Source organism: Leptosomus discolor, chromosome 1 (genome assembly GCF_034619465.1).
Source record: "Leptosomus discolor isolate bLepDis1 chromosome 1, bLepDis1.hap2, whole genome shotgun sequence".
Lineage (NCBI taxonomy): Eukaryota > Metazoa > Chordata > Aves > Leptosomiformes > Leptosomidae > Leptosomus > Leptosomus discolor.
In genome coordinates this window covers 28816989-28837664 of record NC_141391.1, presented here as the reverse complement: position 1 = coordinate 28837664, position 20676 = coordinate 28816989, and the positions used below count along the sequence as shown (strand labels likewise).

General features: G+C 36.7%; 1 protein-coding gene across 1 annotated transcript in view; it reads right to left on the bottom strand.

The window, feature by feature from the left end:
• The window catches only part of COG6 (component of oligomeric golgi complex 6), a 63785-nt gene that overhangs the window by 27020 nt on the left and 16089 nt on the right, over positions 1-20676 (bottom strand). The window contains exons 5-11 of the mRNA XM_086481911.1: positions 14670-14781; positions 12550-12632; positions 12263-12333; positions 11000-11093; positions 7390-7518; positions 7189-7280; positions 2923-2987 (exon numbers count right to left, since the gene is read on the bottom strand). Coding sequence (XP_086338037.1) covers positions 2923-2987; positions 7189-7280; positions 7390-7518; positions 11000-11093; positions 12263-12333; positions 12550-12632; positions 14670-14781 — 646 coding nt within the window. The remainder of the gene's footprint in view (positions 1-2922; positions 2988-7188; positions 7281-7389; positions 7519-10999; positions 11094-12262; positions 12334-12549; positions 12633-14669; positions 14782-20676) is intronic.

Below are 20676 nucleotides of genomic sequence, written 5' to 3'. Positions count from 1 at the left end.
AGAGAGTAAGAAAGGCAGGGGAAAAAAGATGAAAATCAAAACATTAAACAGAAAAAAGCAGTAACTGAAAATAAAGAAAATAATTAAGAAATAGAAAAAGGCAGAATAGGTAGAAGGAAAAAAAAAAAGATTCCAGGGCTAGGAAATAAAAATGAGAATTAAAAAAAACTAAGCAGGAAAAGAAGCATTGTTGCTTCCCATAGAGACATATTCACTGCACAGGATAATCAAAATTTGCAAGTGACTAAACCTAACCTGCTCAGAGAAGTCCTGGACTTTATCTCTTACCATTTCCTAATCCTATGCATCCTGTAGTCAGATGACCATACAAGACTATCTGAAGTCTATGTAAGGCATTGAAAACATTTTGTTAGTTTTGACCTCATCTTAAGTTCTACATAAAAGATGAGTACCTTAATTTAAACGTTTTAAGGTCCTCCTATTTCCATCTGAAATGAGAGGCCTGTGGTAAGATCTACCACTAGTGAATGCTTAAGATTCACTTGGACAGCTTAAAGTCAAACCAACTCTCAGTAAGAAAAGTGGACAATTTTTACTGCATATAAGCATGATCCTGCTTCAAAAGTAAGGAAACTGTATCATATTTTACATCCATATGGAAAGGCATAAACCAGTAAGAAAACTCTATATATTTCTGTAAGAATTTGAAATTGCCTGTGGAAATTCTATGGCTATGCTTTTATCAGGCTATCTTATACTTCAGCATTAACTCAAATCAAAGTGAAAGGTTTGCAAACACCAGCAGAAATCCACTAGAACAGCAGTATACTGTGGTGCCACACAACTACAGCAAAGAGTGTTTTCCCTGGCATTAATGCAGTTATTTTTCTTATTGTGGACAATCTTCAGAAAGAACAATGTATTGTAGAAAAGACTCCTCCAAACTGAGTCTATTTTTGTTGTTCCTCTCAACATGATGGCTTGCAATTATCTAACTGCATTGTATGAAGGCTTTTCTGCTTGAGGGTTTTGGGGTTTTTTTCTGCTTTTTTTTTTGCTATGGAAGATTTCCCCAGGGGGAAACAATAAGTACAGCATATTTTACATTGGGAAGTCTATACTGGCAGTGAATTAACATAAGTTGCACTCCATTAAAATACAGAATACGACTGGAAGTCTCTAATTGCTCTTTTATTTTTTTTTCATTTTTATTAGCACAGTAACTAACTACTGACAATGTTTCAGGGGATATTTCTACAGACAGCAGAAGCATATGAATGTAAAGAGTTTGGCAATCAAAATGGAAGGTATTCTGTACCAAACAGTACAAATCACAAGTATTCAAATCAAGACCAAAACTCCCTCTGACTCACACAGAGGTTTGATTCTATCCCTAATTACTTTGTTGGAATGCACAGAAATACTGAACCCAAACATCAGCATTCAGTATTAACAGAACTAAAGCATGCAAGAAGAACACAGAAAGCTTGGAAAATAATCTTCAAAAAAAAAAAAAAAAGCTGTGATAATAGTTGGTTTGTCTAATATGACAGGTGTTTTTCAACAGGTCAAAAACTAAAGGCTGTGTAGGCTGATCATAATTATATGGCAACAGGCACAAACTGAAACACAGGAGGTTCTGTCTGAACATCAGGAAACACTTTTTTACTGTGAGGGTGACCAAGCACAGGCACAGGTTGCCCAGAAAGGCTGTAGAGTCTTCACCCTTGGAGATACTCAAAAGCTGTCTGGACACAGTCCTGGGCAAATGGCTTTAGGTGGCCAGTTGAGCAGGGAGTTTGGACCAGATGACCTCCAGAGGTCCCTGCCAACCTCAATCCTTCTGTGATTCTGTGACATTCTAAACGGCATTTTCTTAATCTTACCTCTCTTAAGACCTTATCTCTTTCTTATCAGTAACTTACTTATAGTATTCAGAACCTACCTGTTAACAGGTAGGACTAAGTATTTGGTAATTGGACACAGCTGTTATAGCTACAGCATCCTAAGAGAAATTTATTATAATAGTATTTAGTAAGTAGATTTTACTTTAAAAACACTTGGATTTATACACTGCATGGTCAGAAAATTATTGGTATCAGCTTCATCACCTTCATTATTTTACTTTGTGCTTATGTGAAGCACATCCAATAAATGTCAGTCACTTGATGGATCATTATTAATGATTTCTATCAAATGGGTCCCCTAAACTGACTAAGACTGCTACTTGAAAATAGACAATTGTGGAGGGTTGTGACAGAAACACAGCAAATCAGGGTAGCATAAAGATGGTAAGTAGGAAACAAATTTTCATGATCTCTTTCAATACAAGAGCTGGAGTTACTAAACACAATGAAAAAAAGGAACTGGATTTTCACACAGATTAAACTGTGCATTTCCCTCCTGCAGGATACGTTGTGAATACCAACATTTTATATCAACTTGACGTATTCATGTAAAAAAAAAAAAAAATCTATTGAGGTCTATTAAATACAAAGATGGTAGCTATGGCTCAGTAAGTCCTTAGTCCACAAACAGGCGAGGAAATGATTCTACAGAAGTGTCATGACACAACTGCAAAACCTGTACACTCTTCCCTAAGCATGTGTTAATGGTCCCTATGAAAACCAGGGTAGTAACTTAAATTGATTTTTCATTTGACCCACTAATTCCCCTGCTATATACTTATCCCAAAGATAAATTTTTGTACATAAGCACTCCTGAACTTAGGAAAAGTAAAACAAGTATCCTAGTATCTCTCACTATATGACTACTTAAACCAAGTATCTATGAACTATGGAATCTTTAATTTTGAAGAGCTTTATGATTCTCAAAGTTGAGAATCTAACTCTTTAACTAAGGATGATGAAAATACACTGTAGACACAGGGACAAAGGTTCTGGAAAAACATGACAGAACAATTTTTAGATTTAGAATGCTAAGGAAAACAAAATACTTCACCTTCAGAGGCCTGCAGACACCTTCTGTGATGTGGCCAACTACTTCTTGAATATTTTCTTCCACACCTACGGTTAACACAAACACATGATAAGATTATGCAAGATGATGGAATTCTCTTTTCTTCGAGACTATAAAACAAATAAACAAATATAGGAACTACTCCTCCATAAAAAGCATTATGAACTACATGTTCTTATCTCCACAAGACTAGTTTACACCTCCACTGAACTTCAAATCTAGCCTTTAAGAAATCGCTTCATGACAAAACAGAGTACTGGAGAGTCATTACCTTACACTGTGCAATTGCTTCCCAGCACAACTTAGTGCCTGGGGATTTGAGAGAGAAGGAGCAACAGGAAGAACAAATGATCCAGCAAGAACTGTCACAGTAAGTCTCAGTATTAGCACTTCATGAAATTAAACAGGAAAAATAAAAGGCCAGTGAGAAGCTCAAGGAGCAAGAGCACATACCATTTTGAAAGGCCTGAACCATAAATACACGTGACTGTCAGCATTCGGTACTGACGTGCTCATGGCATTGTTACAAATTAAATCATGTATGTTACCTCCACACTGCTGTGTGCTGCAGCATTAGCAAACGCTTCCTCCCCAGCAGCAATTGAAACTCATCTTTCACAGAACTATACACAAAAGAGAATATTGCCCTATCTTATCATGGAACACAAATGAATTGTTGCATGGCAACCAGCACTGTCATAAATCAATCAAATTGAAAGCAACAGATCTTCAAGCTCTCACTTCAGTAACAACTCAGAATAGATTTATGGAGAAAGCAATACTTTAATTCTAATTTAAAACTTGTCAACAGGAGTTCATCTTCAGATGGGACCTATGCAATGAACAGTAAACAAACTGACTGTGACATGTGATGGAAACCAGGTGACCTGAAGACATATTTTGCAGATCTTATTTCAGACTAAAAGAGATTACCTCTGAGAATAAAAATTACGAAAGATCAGAGATCTGTGCCAATGTCTCTTTACACCAAGACATGTGAAAAAGCACATAAGCAGAAACAATTGAACTCAGTGTGGTGGCTGTAAGGACTTCAGCATACTAAACTGGTAAGGTAATAAAAATATGTTTATATATTTGAGTACTGACATCAAGGAAGAAAGCAAGATTACAAACCACAAGACGTATGGTCTGTTATGTAATGGCTAGCTCCCAGATACAGCCTAACAATTTACACATTTTTTAGTAGGAACAGTCACACTTCCACTGTTCATCAATATAACAAGTACCTAGCACATATTTGCAATAGTACATCTAGACCAGATTGACTTAACAAGTTGTTGGGTATGAAAGTTTTAGCTGTAAAAATACATAAGTTCAAATACCAAAGGACATGGAATTACAATCTTGATATATTATATGGTTGTGCCTTCACATATATTTTCATGTCCAATTAGAATATTTTAGATTCAGCAAACAGTAAAAAGAAATCTTCCAGCACAATGGGTTATGTAAGTGTTGGAAGTACTAACACGTCACACTGACATAAAAGAATTATGGAATAAACAATTCTTAGAGACCCAAAATCACTTTTAGAAAACAGTTCATTACTGCAAATATGCTTCTGGCTGCCTGCTACACCACATATAATTTTTCTCTGTGTATCCTTCTATAAGGGAGAGATCTTTCTTGGACTTCGTTTGGCTTTTGCTCTCCAGCTGGGTTCCTGTAACTCCATGAAAAATGGGTTTCTACTGCATCTCTTAAACAAAACGCCTGCAGTTCTCCCTTCCTTTAAAGTGCAAGATGTCTGTAAGACTGGCAGGCTTCTGTTAGCAGAATACTTAAGCTCCAAAGAAGAGAACCAGATGCTTTATGCTTGTCCAGTACAACGCAAAATAGTTAAACTTTTCTGAATGTGTTTTCAGTATTTTAAAATTTCATTAGCATTTTTGGTCAGATGAATTTTAAACTGTTAACATTTGCAAGCTCAAAATTTTAAAGCTTTTTAAAAGCTATTCTTGAATACCTGTTTATGGGCTACATAGTTTGTTGTCTTTAAAGTAAAAACTGGGATGGGAACATTTCTCAAAAAATGTGGCATTCACACAATTGTTCTTCCACTGGGACCAAATCCACCTCTATCTCACCCATAGATACACGTGGCTTTTTTTTTTTTAAGATGAGAAGGGAAGTTTTTGTGTAGTCATGATTTACTGCATTCTCCATAGTCCTGAAATTACACAGAGCTTATAGAATTTAAACATCTGAACTCAGAATGGAGATGCCTGAATAATAAAACCAGTTTCACCTGCAAAAAAGCTACGCAAGTTGTAATTAAAACATTTGACTGATCTAACTTCAGACCCCCCAGTTAGGTGTCTTATCTAAAGTAGCTGCTTGGTCTCCCTCTATAGGGAATGGAAAAAGCCCCAAACAAATATCTGTGATTAAAGTCTCCAGAAATGCCTACGCTAGATCTAACTTTGGTGGAAAGATTTGGCCTCTGGAGATGCAAATCTTTGCCATTATCTATAACTGCAAATAAATAAGATGTCCACTTTTTAAATAGCTAAGTGAAATTAACTTAATCTCTGCTGTAGCCTGCGCAACCAGACACCTGAAGACTGTACAACAGCACAGGGAACTCAACTTGAATCTCTCAGTACCACAGACATTGTACTCACTGATCAGCCACTACAAACTCTGGATCTGTATTTATATAAAGCATATAATCTCAAGGTACTTCATAAGGCTGCACTTCCCATAAATGGTTCTTGTTAAACCCAGTGGTACTCCATTAAGTACTGTTTTGTCTTACAGATCTTATTGCATAATCATCCTTGTCATCAAAAATATTTCCCAAAGATGCAGAGGAATAGTTAATGGACAGCACCTCCCAGGCGTTGTTGCTTCCAGTATGAAGCTAAGAATCCCTCTTTATCTTTCTTGAAAACTGTACAATAGTGATGGCAAATCCATTCCTGGAGAGCTTAGGAAAACATATTTCTGCTTCAGAAAGAAACATTGAACCTCTTGTTTATACTAGTCTCTGGGTAGTATCAACTGGCTGTTGATGTTTTGGGAAATTTTTTCCCAAAAACATTTATATTCTCTCTATTCTCAAGTAGTTTACTCTGATCTATGGATGAAATGCTCTAAATATATCAAATTACGTGGTCATAGCATCTCAGCCTGACATTCTGCCAGAAGGCCAAGGGACATAATAGTTAAATAAAGCACTGCACGAAGAGGTAGGAGAATTTCAGAACAGAATGCAGGCCTGGGCAGCAGCAGTAGCCAAGTCTACAGCAGAACCAGATACAGTACCGTCCTCCATGGGGCCAGCCTTTCCTGAAGTACTCTCCAGTTACAGCAGAAGCATCAGACAGGCATCCACAAAGAACTGCCATGTCTTTCTCTCTACCATAAAACCATCATGAGGCCTGCTTTCCTGTCTTTCTGAGATACTACCAGTAAATAATATTAAATTCACTTCTAGAACTATAGTTAAAAAACAACAACATTCCTTCAGTTTGATTTACAACAGTTCCTAAACAGCCTCCTTGCTCATGTACGGTTAATTAGGAAAGCCAATACTTTCAGCAGTAAGGAAAATGAGAATTCATATTCACTTTAAATCCCAGAGCAGGAATGAATGAAGACCTACAGTCTGAAGAGTTCACCAGATACAGATCAAATATAAGTTCTTACAATGAGTTTGTAACAACTGAGTACACATGCTTAATTTATTAAACGAGTCTTTGGCTGAAGCTATGGAGGCAAATCATACTACAGCTTTTACGGGATAAAGTATAGGTTAGGTCCAATGTACTTAAAACAGAGCAAAGGGGCTGAAGAATAAGCATGAGAATCTCTAGTTCTGAGCTTTGATATTAAAAAGCTTCACGTATCTATGAGCAGCCTACTTTGACCTCCGTAAACCTATAATGACATGCCACATGACAGAAGAAAATTCCATTTTACTTGTGGCATAGAAGGAAGAGAATTATAGAAAGAATGAATTATTTTTAAAATTTACTAAACAAATGAGCAAGGCTTAACAGGAATCCTGAACATATCAATAAGCAACCCTATGACAACGTTTTCAGAGAGGTATGTATTCATATACATTACAGACAATTTTTGAACTCTCAACTACATTCTAAAATGTCCCTTTGTAAATTTAGTGTAAATCTATTATTTAGTGTAGATCTATTATAAGCACAGTAAAATGAAAAGGCTTACTTTCCATCAATTCCCAATTTATGTTTTAAAATCTAGTACTACCTTGAATAGTTACAAGCTTTAACATAGCTTCTAGGTGTTCTTTTTCAGAAGCTGTAGCTTGATGCAACCAGGCCAGCATGTCTCCTACATATCTAAATAAAGACAGAAATTTCTGTGTAAATCAGCGGTTTATGGTGTCAGGGATTCAAAGTGCCAACAGGCAAAAGGATTACTTCATACACAATCTTGCTAGTACTGTACCTCAGAGGATCGTGGGAGTGCATTTCAATAGGGCGGGGAGTACCTCCCAGACCTCCTCTAGTAAGAGCATCTATAAAGCCACGGACTACAGCACTCCTCCTAGCTGTTCCAAACTCATCCAACGTGTACCTGTTATTGAAACATGAAAATCTGTAAAACATTTCTCCTCATTACAGTTTATTAGCTCAACTTTACAGTTAATACAAGTAGCCATTTTTATAGTTCTAGAAATCTTGCATTGACGCTTCTACTATGAAGCATTCAAAACCATCTGATTTTCTTGACTCCTCTAAACAGATACTAAAAACAACTTTTCCTTGACCCTCCCATTCCCTTACCCCACACAAACAAAGAGTAAATGAAAAATCAGCTTTTCCATCTTTGTACATATAAGCGTGTATTGACAGGTCTAGGACTTCTGTTCACATATGGTCCAGCTGACTGACATGGATGGACAATTACAGCCCAGAGTGATGATCTCAAATGGCTTGCTGGTAGTAGAGGAGGTACCAAGAACACACACACAGATCATTTTTGGAGCAGGCTGCCTTCCTGTTGGGGCTGAAGCACGATAGCAAGTGAAGGAAGGGAAATGAATGCTGCTAATATCCCTGTTACATCTGCTTAGAAACAGGATTTTTGCAAGCCATGGAACACTTCTATTTTTTTGAAAAGAACAAATTTAAGCATTTTAAACAAAACACATAAATTACAAAGGAGAAAAAGAAAATACACGACAGTTTATTTTTCCACTATAACTGAAGAAATGTCAAAGAGTAAGTATGGTGTCACTTACCAATGACACCCAGCAGCTGAACAGATACAAAAATAATAATAATAAAAAGCATGTTACTCACTGACTGAAGTAAAATGAGTACTGCACTCACAATTAACAGATGTGGAGAACAAAATACAAGAGAAATATACTGTTTCAAAAATGTTCCAAGTTAAGTTTGATTAGATTTCTATTATGTCATAAAAATTCCAAGGGAACCTTCAGTTTTGCTCTTTTCAATCTACATTACTATTTGAGAGAGGGGCAGAAAAAGCATACTGAAGAATCCAGAAATTTCTGTTTAAGCCTTTTTCTTCATACACTGTATTTGTTAACTTGGAGAGCAAATATCTGCCATGCAAAAAAAAAAGTCTCATGAAAAAAGTCTTTAATACATTAATATTTACAAAAAATATGCAATTAAAAGTAGGAGAGATCTGGGATCTGCCGAGTACCCACAGTCCAGAAGTAGCAGTGTTGCAGTGAAAAATCTCAAGTTTTTGTGGAAAACAGCTAAGCTTTTTTTCCCCCTCCGATAAACAGGTACATAATAGACCGTTAAAAATATAGTAGTGAAACAGATCTTGTGATCTTGTTATTAGTTTTGAAAACAGCATTAATAATGATAATTTTGTTTTAAAAAGAAAAAGAAAACTGCTAATTTTCCTTTTGCTCTCAGCAGAAAAGGATGTAACTATTACAAAATCCTGCATCTTAAAAAATTCAGTAATAACTATTATTTATACTAGAAACACAGAATTTACTACTATATTATACATACTCATGTTAGGGGAACAAAACAACATTTTGATTCTTTTCAACTCAGCTTCAAGTTTTTAAAAGCCCAGTGATGTAATAATCACTGTGGGGAGAAGAAGGAGGTGGAGAAAAAGCTCTGAAAACCAGAGTGGATGATGGAAGAGGAACACTGCTTTGGGCTATGACTCCCTGCGTTTTCTGCAAAATCTTTTTGAATTTTTCTGTTAGAACCAGGAAGTGAAAACCAAACTGAATGTTTATTTCAGATCCCTGCTGACTGCAGTTCCATCCATGCTGCAGTCCTTCTGCCACCTTAAGTTAACAAGACATAAGTCAATACAAGAAAACAAGAATTTGCAGTTTTGTTTCTAAACTCCTGCCTTTCTCCATCTTACTCACATTCATCCAATCAAATCACAATCTTTATCAGATGCAAGGGCAGTGAGGAAGAGTGTTTAGTTCACATAGCAGTGCTTATACACATAAAACCAACAACAACTTAAAATTACTTCTGTCTGTGACATAATTTTTACATTTGAAACTCAGCAATTTTTTATGTACAAAAATTTTTGGAAGGGAACGAACTAAATCTTGAGATTTAAAATGTAAAGCATCAGAACTGCAATTCTGACAATACTGCTGTAGCAAGTAGTTAAGCATGAGAATCTCTGATGAGAGATATATGGCTTCATCTCCTATAGTAATGTTTACTTTTGCCTTTTTGGCAGAAGAAAAGTCCTACCTACCAAGTTCTACCTTCGGTAATACTGCTGTTTGTGAGAGAGATGTCAGAAGAAAAATAAAATCTCTTTTGCAGATTTACTTTAAACTGGCCAGCTGTGGATTTATACAGAAGATGGGGCTTTTTTTCCATAAATGTTAAGAAAGCAAAACAATGGTTTTATGAAGTTTGAAAGTAGCATAATTAAAAAATATATTTATTAAAGAAAATATAAACTATTTTTATAAAGGATCCCGTAAAATGTTGTGAACACAGTTGTTACTGATGCTTTGCAGTTGTGAAAGAGGGCCTGGAGGAGACAATGCAAGAAAGGACTCTGCAATCCCCAGCCATGGCCCAATGTACTGCAGCACGCCACATGCACGAGCTAGGGAGGTCGAGTGACACCACCTCTCTCTCACATTAACCAGCAGAACTGACTGAGCATGTAGAGACGTGTGTTCTCAGGGTCACGTACCTATGCCTTCGCACATCTGACGCTCCAAAAGAGAAGGCTAGCCTTTGAAAGACTGCCTAGTACTCTGCTGTCCTGGATGCCTGTGGCTAAAGGTGATTTGCAATAGTCGCAAAACGTGACTAATGCATTTTTCAAAAAAACCCTAAAAAGCAAGGAAGTACAAGAAGTACCTCTTAAAGTACGGTCACCCCAATAAAAACAGTTCTTACAGTGCCACCTCGTGGTTAAATTGTCTCTACTACCTACCATTTAATTTACGTTAAGAAGTCCTTTCAGGAAATTCTGAGCAAGAACTGAACAGTAGTATATTTGAGAGAGAGAGAGAGAGAGAGAGAGAGAGACAGAGAGAGATACACACCTATATATAAAAGTATCCCTGTGCTTTAGAGGTCCATATGTAGTAGATTGTTTTTAACAGATTACTTTACAACTCGGAAGATATTCTCACTCCTAGAAGCACTTCAGTAAAAGCTAATCAGCCATTATCAATTTTTTACTTTGGGAATCTATATGTGACAATCACATACTTTGGACAGCATTTTTTTCTGCAGAAAAAGCCTACAATGAGAAGGGTAAAGCAGCAGAAATTCACAATTCATTCAGACAAAAATAAAACCAGCCTAACGTTTTACTTTAATTAGAAAATAGTAAGTTGGAACAACTCCAATGACATTTACTGTACGATAATTATGTCAAAAAGACTTCTGAAATTTAAACAAGTTGAAATATGATTTTTTAAATATATTTTTATTTTTTTTTAAATCTGACACAGGACTAAATTGCCGCCACCCTTGGCATTGTAATTCATTCCCATCCTTAAATTTTATAGGCTGGAAATACTCATTTCTGTTAGAGATAGTCACGAACATTTACTTACTTATACAGGACAGGTCTATCTTGTAAGGCTTCCATGGCTTGAGCGAGAACTGGAGAAATGTCACATGATTCTTGTGTCAAAGTCCTGCATTCATCTATAAAATATCAACACAGATAAAGGTGCATTCTTTACACTGTAATACCTTTTATAACAAGCTGTCAAATTAGAAAATTAGTTAAAAACTCAAAGGTTTTTGATTTTGAATTGAAGCCTTCAAAATAAGCTACCTGGCCTAGTTTGTGTCAATGTAATTAAATTCCCCCATAGCAGTACTGCACTATAAAATGGGTGTCCATCACAAATTTCAACAACAATAGAAATTAAAGGAATCTTAGTATATGTTTGCGCCCACGTATGACTGTTAAATCATTCAACCACCAGAATTCTGTCAGGCTCCTTTATAACTGTTTACCACATTCCAGGTAAACTATTAAGAAAATAGAGAGCACGTATTTAAGCAAGCTGTGGGTTTGTTTTGTTGTCTGTTTTGGTTTTTTTTTTCACTTTAATCACATTAACTATATAATATTGTATATTCCATGCAAGAACGTGGAAATCATATAAACTAAATCAAACATCGGCATAAAAATTAGGAATTTTCATTAGGGTGAAACCACAACCATTACTTGAGGTTTCAGCATCCACTGAAGAACAGCTAAAGAATATAATATCGCATTGCACCAGCTTTTTTCACAAATTTTCCTGTCAGTGTCTTAGGACAAGAGAGAAGTAATAAAAAAGCATCTACATTTTACACTACCAAGATGTTAGATCCAACACTGATGCTTGGATCAGCATACATACGCAAAAAGTAATCTCCTACTATCATTCAAAAGGGCATCCTGATAAAATAAGGTTACTGGTTTTTTTTCTTTTCTAAAGGTAATAAGCCACTCCTTCCACTAAACTAGATCTTACTACCAAATAGTCAAAAACAACAACTTCCCTGTAACCTGTAAGAAAATGGAATGCAATACACTTAAGAATTTGCTTGGACTACCAAACTGTAGTTGTTGTTCTCTGTGGAAAACCATCTAAAAAGACAAATAAATAATACACTTTTACAAACAGCGATAAGATTGGCCAAAAAAAGGAGAGAATCTCCAATTAACTATTTGGTTCACAAGAATCCTTCACTAAGAAGGAAACCCAAAGACTGGTTAATGAATCTTGGAAAGGGTTTTTTCTGAGTTCAATCCACTTCAAGGAATTAAGGAATCATCATAATAATATTCATAAACACAAAAACATTCTTAGTCCTACTTTGAGTCCATCTGTAAAGTCGTTCATAAGATGTCTCTTGCAGTAAAGCCATCTGTTCCATAATTTCCAAGCTACAAGACAAAAAGATTTTATTTGCAAATACTACTTTAGATAGTGCTGGCAAAGGCATGTACAAATATTAAAATAATGAAAATTCAAAAATATGTTATTATTCTTTGTTTTTTTGTGACTCTGTAGAGTCATGTGCAGTAAAGAATGAGACCTTCCTGTAACTTCTGCTTTTAACTAGTAAATGGTTATCTTGCACTCATTTAAGTCGCACTCACCCTGCCCTTTGCTGATTTGTCCGGAGTAGAATCTTGACATCATTGTGAATTTGCTTTACTCTTCCCAAAGCCTTAAAAAAATCCTAAATCAATTAAAAAAAATATAAAAGCAGTATTTTAAAAAAAAATTATATAAAAGCAGTATTTAAAAGCAGTAACTTCTCATTTGAATCTCTAACACTCTATGCTCCTCATTACAATTCTATATTTATGTTCCTCGCAGATTTGTGTTCCAAGTGCTGCTTTCCAAATACATGCCCTGCTCTGCCACCTCTCACCTTTCATTCCACTCTAAGAGCCTTAGGACTTCTTTCTTTCCCATTGCACCATGCCTTTCTTCCACAAAAAAAAAAAAAAAGGCAGTAAAGACGCATTTTTAACCTGTCTTTTATGCAGCATGTGTGTGTTTTATATTTATTAGTTAATATTTTGGGGAGATTTTGAGGACACTACGATGCATTCCATCATCTTCTCCCCGTTAACGTTAGCAACGAAAGAGCAAACTGAAACATTATAAAGTATGATGATTACATGTTTTGGTATTATAAGTTTTGTTTTCATGTAATGGGGTAACTATTTCTAAGAAAAATTAACCGTTTGCAATAGCCTAGACCAAAGTTTTGCAGCACAGTCTTTCCCCCCTGAATAACTCAGCAGCAGCAGTGAAGAAAAAAAACCCTAGAAGACATGGGTATGTGGCCAAAAAGGTTATTCTGTTACTGTTTCAGAGAGCAAATGGAAATCCGCTAACATTTTCAAACATGTGTCTTATTATGAAGTCATCTTTCAAACATCCTGGGGGAGACTAGCTAATTCAGATACAACTGTTTGTTACATCTTTTGTGACCTGAAATACAGTTTGCCTCAGGAAAGTAGAGTTTCATTCTGGCTTAAGTCACATAAAAATACACATATTCTAAGTGAAGTAGGACACTGATTTAACCTACTGCCTTGCATCAACTGTGTTGAAGATCATGTTTACAAAAATCCAAATCACTCTTCCTTCGAGGAAAAAAAAAAACATTAAAAAATTGCCAAAACAGAAGCCTGACTAAAAATGTTTTAAGCACCCTGGTTGACTCTGTCATAGGGGAAAAGCACACATGTGATCTTCCTGAAGTCTGCCATTTCAGTAGCACAACTATGATTATATCTCAGTTACTTCTGCACATTTTTTAGACTGATCAAAGTTTCAAAAGGACTAATACTCGTTCTGCTGCAAACCAGGCACTGAATAAATAGCATAGCATTGCTGTCATTGTTCCCTGCACCATCTGCTTTTTAGAAACCTGAACGTTCTTTCACAGTAATAGCTGGTACAAAAGCACACAGCAATTACTCAAGTGCACAATCATTTAACACATTCCATTTATGCTTTCATTAGCACTGTTTATGGTTATTTGTTCCATGCCTTTAATAATGCTTTAACTGCAAACAGGATGCCTGTGGAAACGAGATAGTATGTCTCAGCAGGCAGTCTACATTTAAGTGAAGGTTTCTATGCTGCTACAATAACAAAAATCTATTAAGTGTACTCAGTTCTCTCATTATTTAGTTTGCTTTTACTGCAGAACAATTATTCAAACCATAAACACATTCAAAAACTTGGTTTGGAAGGTGGCTAAAAGTGAATCAGCACCTAGTATCTTCATCAACCAAATACTAATAAGGGAAAGTCTCAGCTTATATTGTTTCAAGTCACTGAATACCTATATACATGTATATGCAAAATGCACACACACATGCACAAGGGTAGTACTACGTATTACTGAAGCACTGCAAATTTCTCATTTGCTTTATTTGAGTGTGATGAAGTTTTAAAACATCTTCACTGAAAATTCAGACTTCATAAAGGTCTTACTGCAGTGTAGAACCACACGATAGCTCATTTGCCCCTTAAACTCATTACACAAACTAAAATTTAATGTTGATTTTCTTTCTTGTTACTTGAATCTTTCATCACACATTTTGAACTCATCAGAAATTCACCATTCTGTTAAAAGGTACATTCCTCCATAAAAAATTAAATTACAAACTGATAATAAGATCTCATGTACAATTCAGCTAGGTCACTTCTACATTTTAGTTCAGGGCAAAGCTTTTAATGTTCATCGAGCTACCTCAGTAATTGGCTCATCTTTCGTGCCTCGAAGGAGGTTCATTTCATCTGGTGTCAGCTGGAATTTTGCTATGAACGCGTCTGCAACTTGTGCTTTCATTTCTAGTCTCTGACTGTAACAAAACAAAGTGAAGAGGGCATTACCTTTTTATGCTTATCAGATTTATTTTGCATATTCATACTTTTGGAAATATAATTAGCATTAGAAATCAGTGTTAATAAATTCTAATAGTACATTCTTGCCATCAAACACTTGAGTTGCACCTTCACATACAATTTTCTATTAAATTTACATAGATTACTGAGTAAAGACAATATAAAGGTAAGTTAGCACATTTGAAAACTAGTAAATTCTTTAAAAAAAAAATTCTTTAGCATCTGTATCACAAGTATCTAATCCAGATACTTTGCCCTTGTACAGTTGTAATGCTTGCAGTTATTTCCTTTCAAATTCATCAAGGAAAGAATGGAATTTTGGCTCATGTTTTCAGACAGACACAAAAAGCTGTAGCACCGAAAATGCGACAATGATCATTAGATTAATCTACTTTTCTGTAGAACAGACACATTTCTTTTTAACAACATACAGTTGGGACAAAATGTTACTAATCTCACAAGCAATCAAAACGTAATGGCTAATTTTCTTGTTGATTATTACCCTCCCTAAAACACACACAGCAGGGATGGAATACGCAAACGCCATCTCGTGGGCAGCATCTTTTTGCATGCGTTTTGTCACACACCATACAACCACAGAAGGACCCAAGTGAATGCAGTTTTATTCCACAGGAAGGGTCTGGAATTCCTGTACCAACAGCAAATTTGCTCAAACTGTGGTTTGAGCACACAGCATTCCAGGAAATAAAGACTACTTTTTCAGGACGTTGAGAAGACACTAACTAGTTATTTGCAGAAGAACAAGGCTCAGTTACTTTAAGACATTTCAGCTTCCAATGTAATTACTGCAAGCTAAATATACTGTTATTATAGGGTCGTAAGACAGGCAAGCACACTTCTAATACTGACTGCAATAATTAAATTTCCTTGCAAGATGAAAGCTTGAAAAGTAAGCTTTTATTTATTTACCCCTTCTCTATTATCCAACTAGAGTCTGGACTTCATCCAGCTGAAAAAGCATGGAAAACTGTCTTCCTTTCTGTACACATGGATGACCTTCCTATCCTGCAGTTCCACTAACTCTTCTAGCATACTGAACAGCGAGAAGGGGAATATAAAATCTAATAATGTTTTAACAGTAAAATTTATTAAAATCAAAGGGGAGAGCAACCCAGTACTTCTAAGTGACACAGAAGACACCTACAAAAAGAAAACCCCGAAACCCATATGCTTTAATATCACATCTTTAACTGATAAGTCAGGTTCCCCCAGCGTCCTATGCAGATGTGGCTATTTCGCCTTTACATTGACAGCTTTGCAGTGCTTAAAATCAACCTGTCGAACTTCCTCCAAGTAAACCCTACAATTGCAAACTGAGGGTCTCCATGAAGCTGAATGTTTCTCAGCAACAAACAAGAGTGATGGAGGATGATTTTGGCCAACTAAACAGGCAACGACAGCAGATGCATCCATTAAAATTTACAGGACTTTCCAAGCACTCTGGTGGTAGCTCACTGCAAGTGAGGAAGAACAGGGAAGAAGTCTAAAAAGGGAGGACTCCAGAGTGCATACACAGCTTGGGAACAAGAAAATGCAGGTACAGGAAGAAAGGAAAGGAAGACAGGAAAGAGACTGAGAAGCATCAGGGTGGTTTGGCAAAAAGGTGGAGTCAGTTTTCTAGCACAAGGAACAGGGCATGGAAAGAGAGATTTAGAAGAGAATGGAAAGTACCAAAAGACTCTGAGGGTGGAAGGGAGATGTGTGAGGTGATGGGTCTGAAGAGAACAACTTTGTCTAAGTCTCTTGTATCAGGGTGAGGACATGCAAGACTACCTTCAAACCTAAACAGACCTGGCACTGTTTTTCAGCCTCACTGATAATGCTTTTCTGACACAGAAAGTGTTGTAGACCTCAACACAGTGGAAGGAGAACGGAAGAATACCTTTTGAACACATTCAGTACATTTTCAGCAGGAAGATTAGGCGATAAAATCTGAAGAGAGAAAGCCATGGTGTAACTTCAGCTGCAGACAGAGGAAAAAACTCACAAGAATTAACAGACAGGAGAATACTAATAGAAGAGTATTCTTAATTCAACATTAGGCTTGTGAGAGATTTTCTGATGATAACTACGTCATTCTCATGACACAGATAAAAGATGGAACAGGTCTGCTCTGTAGTAATATATTCCATCATTGCAACAATGCCTGAGCCATGCTGCTTAGATTGCCTCAGCCATCCCTGCTCATCCCTTTCCACTGTGCCAGAATAATTGTTTATACTATCATGTAGTGAATCAGATCGGGGAACAAATCTGGTAGGAAAATCCAAAAATTTTTTACTTTATTTATTTTTCTGGGGTGGAGGTTATATGTATTCCCAAATTCAGTTTACCACTGGCCTGTTCTAAGGGACTGTGGGGTACTAAGTTCTGTACAGGCACAGCCTCTGTACCAAGGGGTGTTCCAGCACAGCCAGCTGCCAGAGGCAAGGGGGCCGTGACTACTTAGTTCACTGCTGCTATGAAACTGCTCATGAAAACTACACTTCAGAACTCTTCGGGTGTATAAGAAGAGGTCATTTCAATACTCAGTTACAACAAATAATAATAATAAAAAATATTAGGATCCTCCCCTCTCAATCCCCCCAAAAACCTAGAGGCATATGACATAGCTACTCAAATTGAAAATCAGCTAAGGAAACTTAAAATTTCATCCAATGATGGTGCTATCAACAGCGCATTCCTGTTTCACACCATGGTGCTGAAGAAGTCTAATGCATCAACCTCATGATTTGGTTGAAACAACAGACAACGTAATTTAGTGAATTAACTTTATTTAATAGTTGCTCCGAGTCTCTCCTCGTGTGATGGAAATCTCAATTTAATATAACACCACAAAGCTGAAAATACTTACATTGGATTATCCCCCCCTTTAGGGAAAAGAAGGAAGGCAGGAAAGAGACTACAGAAAGCAAATGCAAGACCTCCTTTGGTTTGAAACAAGATCTCCCATAAACACAGGAGCAGACAGGCTGTTAAGGAATCTCCTGAGTGCATAAACTTTAAAGTGCTCTTACAGAAGATACCATTTTACTATTATCTCCTGTTCTTCAGATTTTTTGAATGTATACTTTCATCAAACTGGGAGCAGGGGGAAGTCTGCTTTTAAGAAGTGCAACAAACTGGGCCTAACAGTTTGTTCAGCTTGCTTTGCAGATTTGTTGGAATTAGCGTTGTCGACTTTCAAAGAACAAGGGCCAGAGTCAGGAACTGTACAAACAGTACGCTCGTTAGTCCGCACTGGAATTCTGTGCCCCCTTCACTCCTGGGGTGAACAATGGCAGAACTCACTAGTCAATCTCTCTCCGCTTCTAAGTCCTCACTCTGCACAGTCTTCCCTCTGTTGCATTTTTGCTGCTACAGAGAACAAAGTTCAATCAAACATCGTGCTTTAAAGCCATTCCCATGTCTTTGACTAACATCTGCTGTAACTGCTCACTGAGCCACTCTGCACACTCCCAATAATTAACTTTTACAAAACAGAGAAGATACATTAAACCCTAGCATAATGGCAAGTTTCACAATGTAAACACAAGGTAACAACCTCAAGGTGGCAGCAATGTATCATCTATCTTCCTCAAGACAGTGATTCGTCAGTGGTGAGAAACACCTATCCTAAACCTAAAAGCATGCGTCTGAATTTTCATAAAGCCATTTCTTTCGGGCTCTTTACAAAGGACCTAGGATTTCAACAAGGTATTCAGTTTCACAGCCCGGGTTAGCCACCTCTGCCTATGCTGGCTATGGAAGTTGCCTTGGTTATCAATCTGCATGAGAAAGATCCTGTATCCTAGATGATGGATCAGGAACAAAACATCTAAGTGCTACATACCCTCGACTTCTACCTGGAAGTATACAGTGTTAATGAGACAAACACATTCGCATAGGTAATTTATATATACATATATATACACACACACGTATCCTCAGACATAAGCTAACAGATATTTAACTAGAATTTAACCAATCTTATTAAAGCAGGGAAACAGATTAAAATATCACTCAAGTTTGCCAGTTATTTCACTTCAGTAAGTTATGTAAAACACCATGCAGGTAACAACAAAAGCTAGAGTGAGGCCATCTTACATATAACCCACAGCAGTCAGTACCTGTGCAGACACTTGGACACTTCAAGACCCACTGGCCTTTCTGTAAACATAATAATTCCTACTGTGTTCTAAGCAAGTGCAGTACAGCAGAGGAAAGGCCACACTGTGCTGCTATCTCAAAGTGTGGGGTTTTTTTTTCTTTTACCAAAGTTATCCCTGCATAAAGGAACAAAACCATCAGATCATGGGAACATTGCACCAATGCAAAGGGGGAAGTGCCAAGCACTGGTAGACTTTGGAGCTTGGGCGGGGGACTCCAACAAAGAGCAATTTCCCCAGTTTTAATCGTTACCAGGGAGACAGAATTCTTTTGCAAGAGAACTCAAAAGGCTGGGAAAACTATGCACTTCATGCACTTTTCCCTTGAACCAAATACAAATGCGCACTGTTTGTTAGGATTATCACCTAGACAGCTCAAAAAATGAGATGAAGGAGAAACAGGCTTTTCCAAAGTTTAATTTTATCTTGACACCAAATGCAGCATAAAAATCAGCCAGCTTCCTTTACCTAGGACAAGTCATAGCAGCAAGTTGTGAAATTACTTTCAATTTGTGGTACTGAGGATTCAATACATTTTTAAAGCCCCAGAAAGATGGAGTATTTCTAACTCATAAAGAGATAACAACCATCTTTAACACACATGTATAAACACTTTTCAGCAGCAGCTAGAAAAAATACTTTTCTGTGATGGTTTTTGTGGAAGGCAAATATATAAGACTATATAAAAAAACATCTACACACCAGTAAGTGTTAGGAATTCATTCTGAAGTACCAGGTGCAAAAATACATTTGTAAATGCTGAGAACAAATGTTTTCATTCTACGGTTTGTCTGTCAAACACATCTTTTGTTAAGGGAGAACTGAAATACTGTGAGAAGCTGTTCAGTGACCAATTCCATCACAGAATGCAACTATGAAATTTTCTCCTTAATTAAAAAATAGGAAGGCACAGAAAATAATAGCGAATTATCTAACATTCCCAGGATATACGAACAGTAATATTACAGAAGGCTTTAGTGAGACCTCATCTGGAAAACAGATCACAATCCTGATCATCTGTGTTCAAGAACAATGGACTCCCATTAGACCACAGCTAGCAGGATGACCATGAGAATGGAGAACCTAATTTATAAGAGGAGATGAAGGAAGCTCTTAAGACAAAGGACAAGATGAGAAAACAGCCAATTTATATCCAAGAATTAAGTTGGAAACTAGGGAAAGGCTTTTACTGGAAAGAATGAGCTTTTGAGGCAAGTGTTCCAAGAACAACGACACATACAAAATGCAAAAATAATTCACTAGTTATATGTTGAACTGTGGAGGAGTTTATAAAAGTCACAATTCAAATGATAGCTGGCAGCAGGAGAGTGGACTTGAACTTAGAAGGTTTCTCACATCTGTAATCCCTACCTAGACAGCTAGCGTGCAATGCTGCAGCCCTGCCATATAATACATTCTGCTCGAAAAATAAATAGATAAAAATCAAAAAGGCTAAATTAAAAGTTAAGCAACAGAAGATACTAACTGTACTGAAATGACTCAAATCTTGCCAAACAGGTTTCTAAACACTAGAATTAAAAAGTTTATGTGCTGCAATTAAATTCATAGAATTGAATAATTTTCTACTTATAGACTGATCAGGCTTCCTATAAACACCATTGGTGTGCATCTACAGAATAGTCTGGATAAGTAATTTTCACATGCGACACTTCACAGCAACCA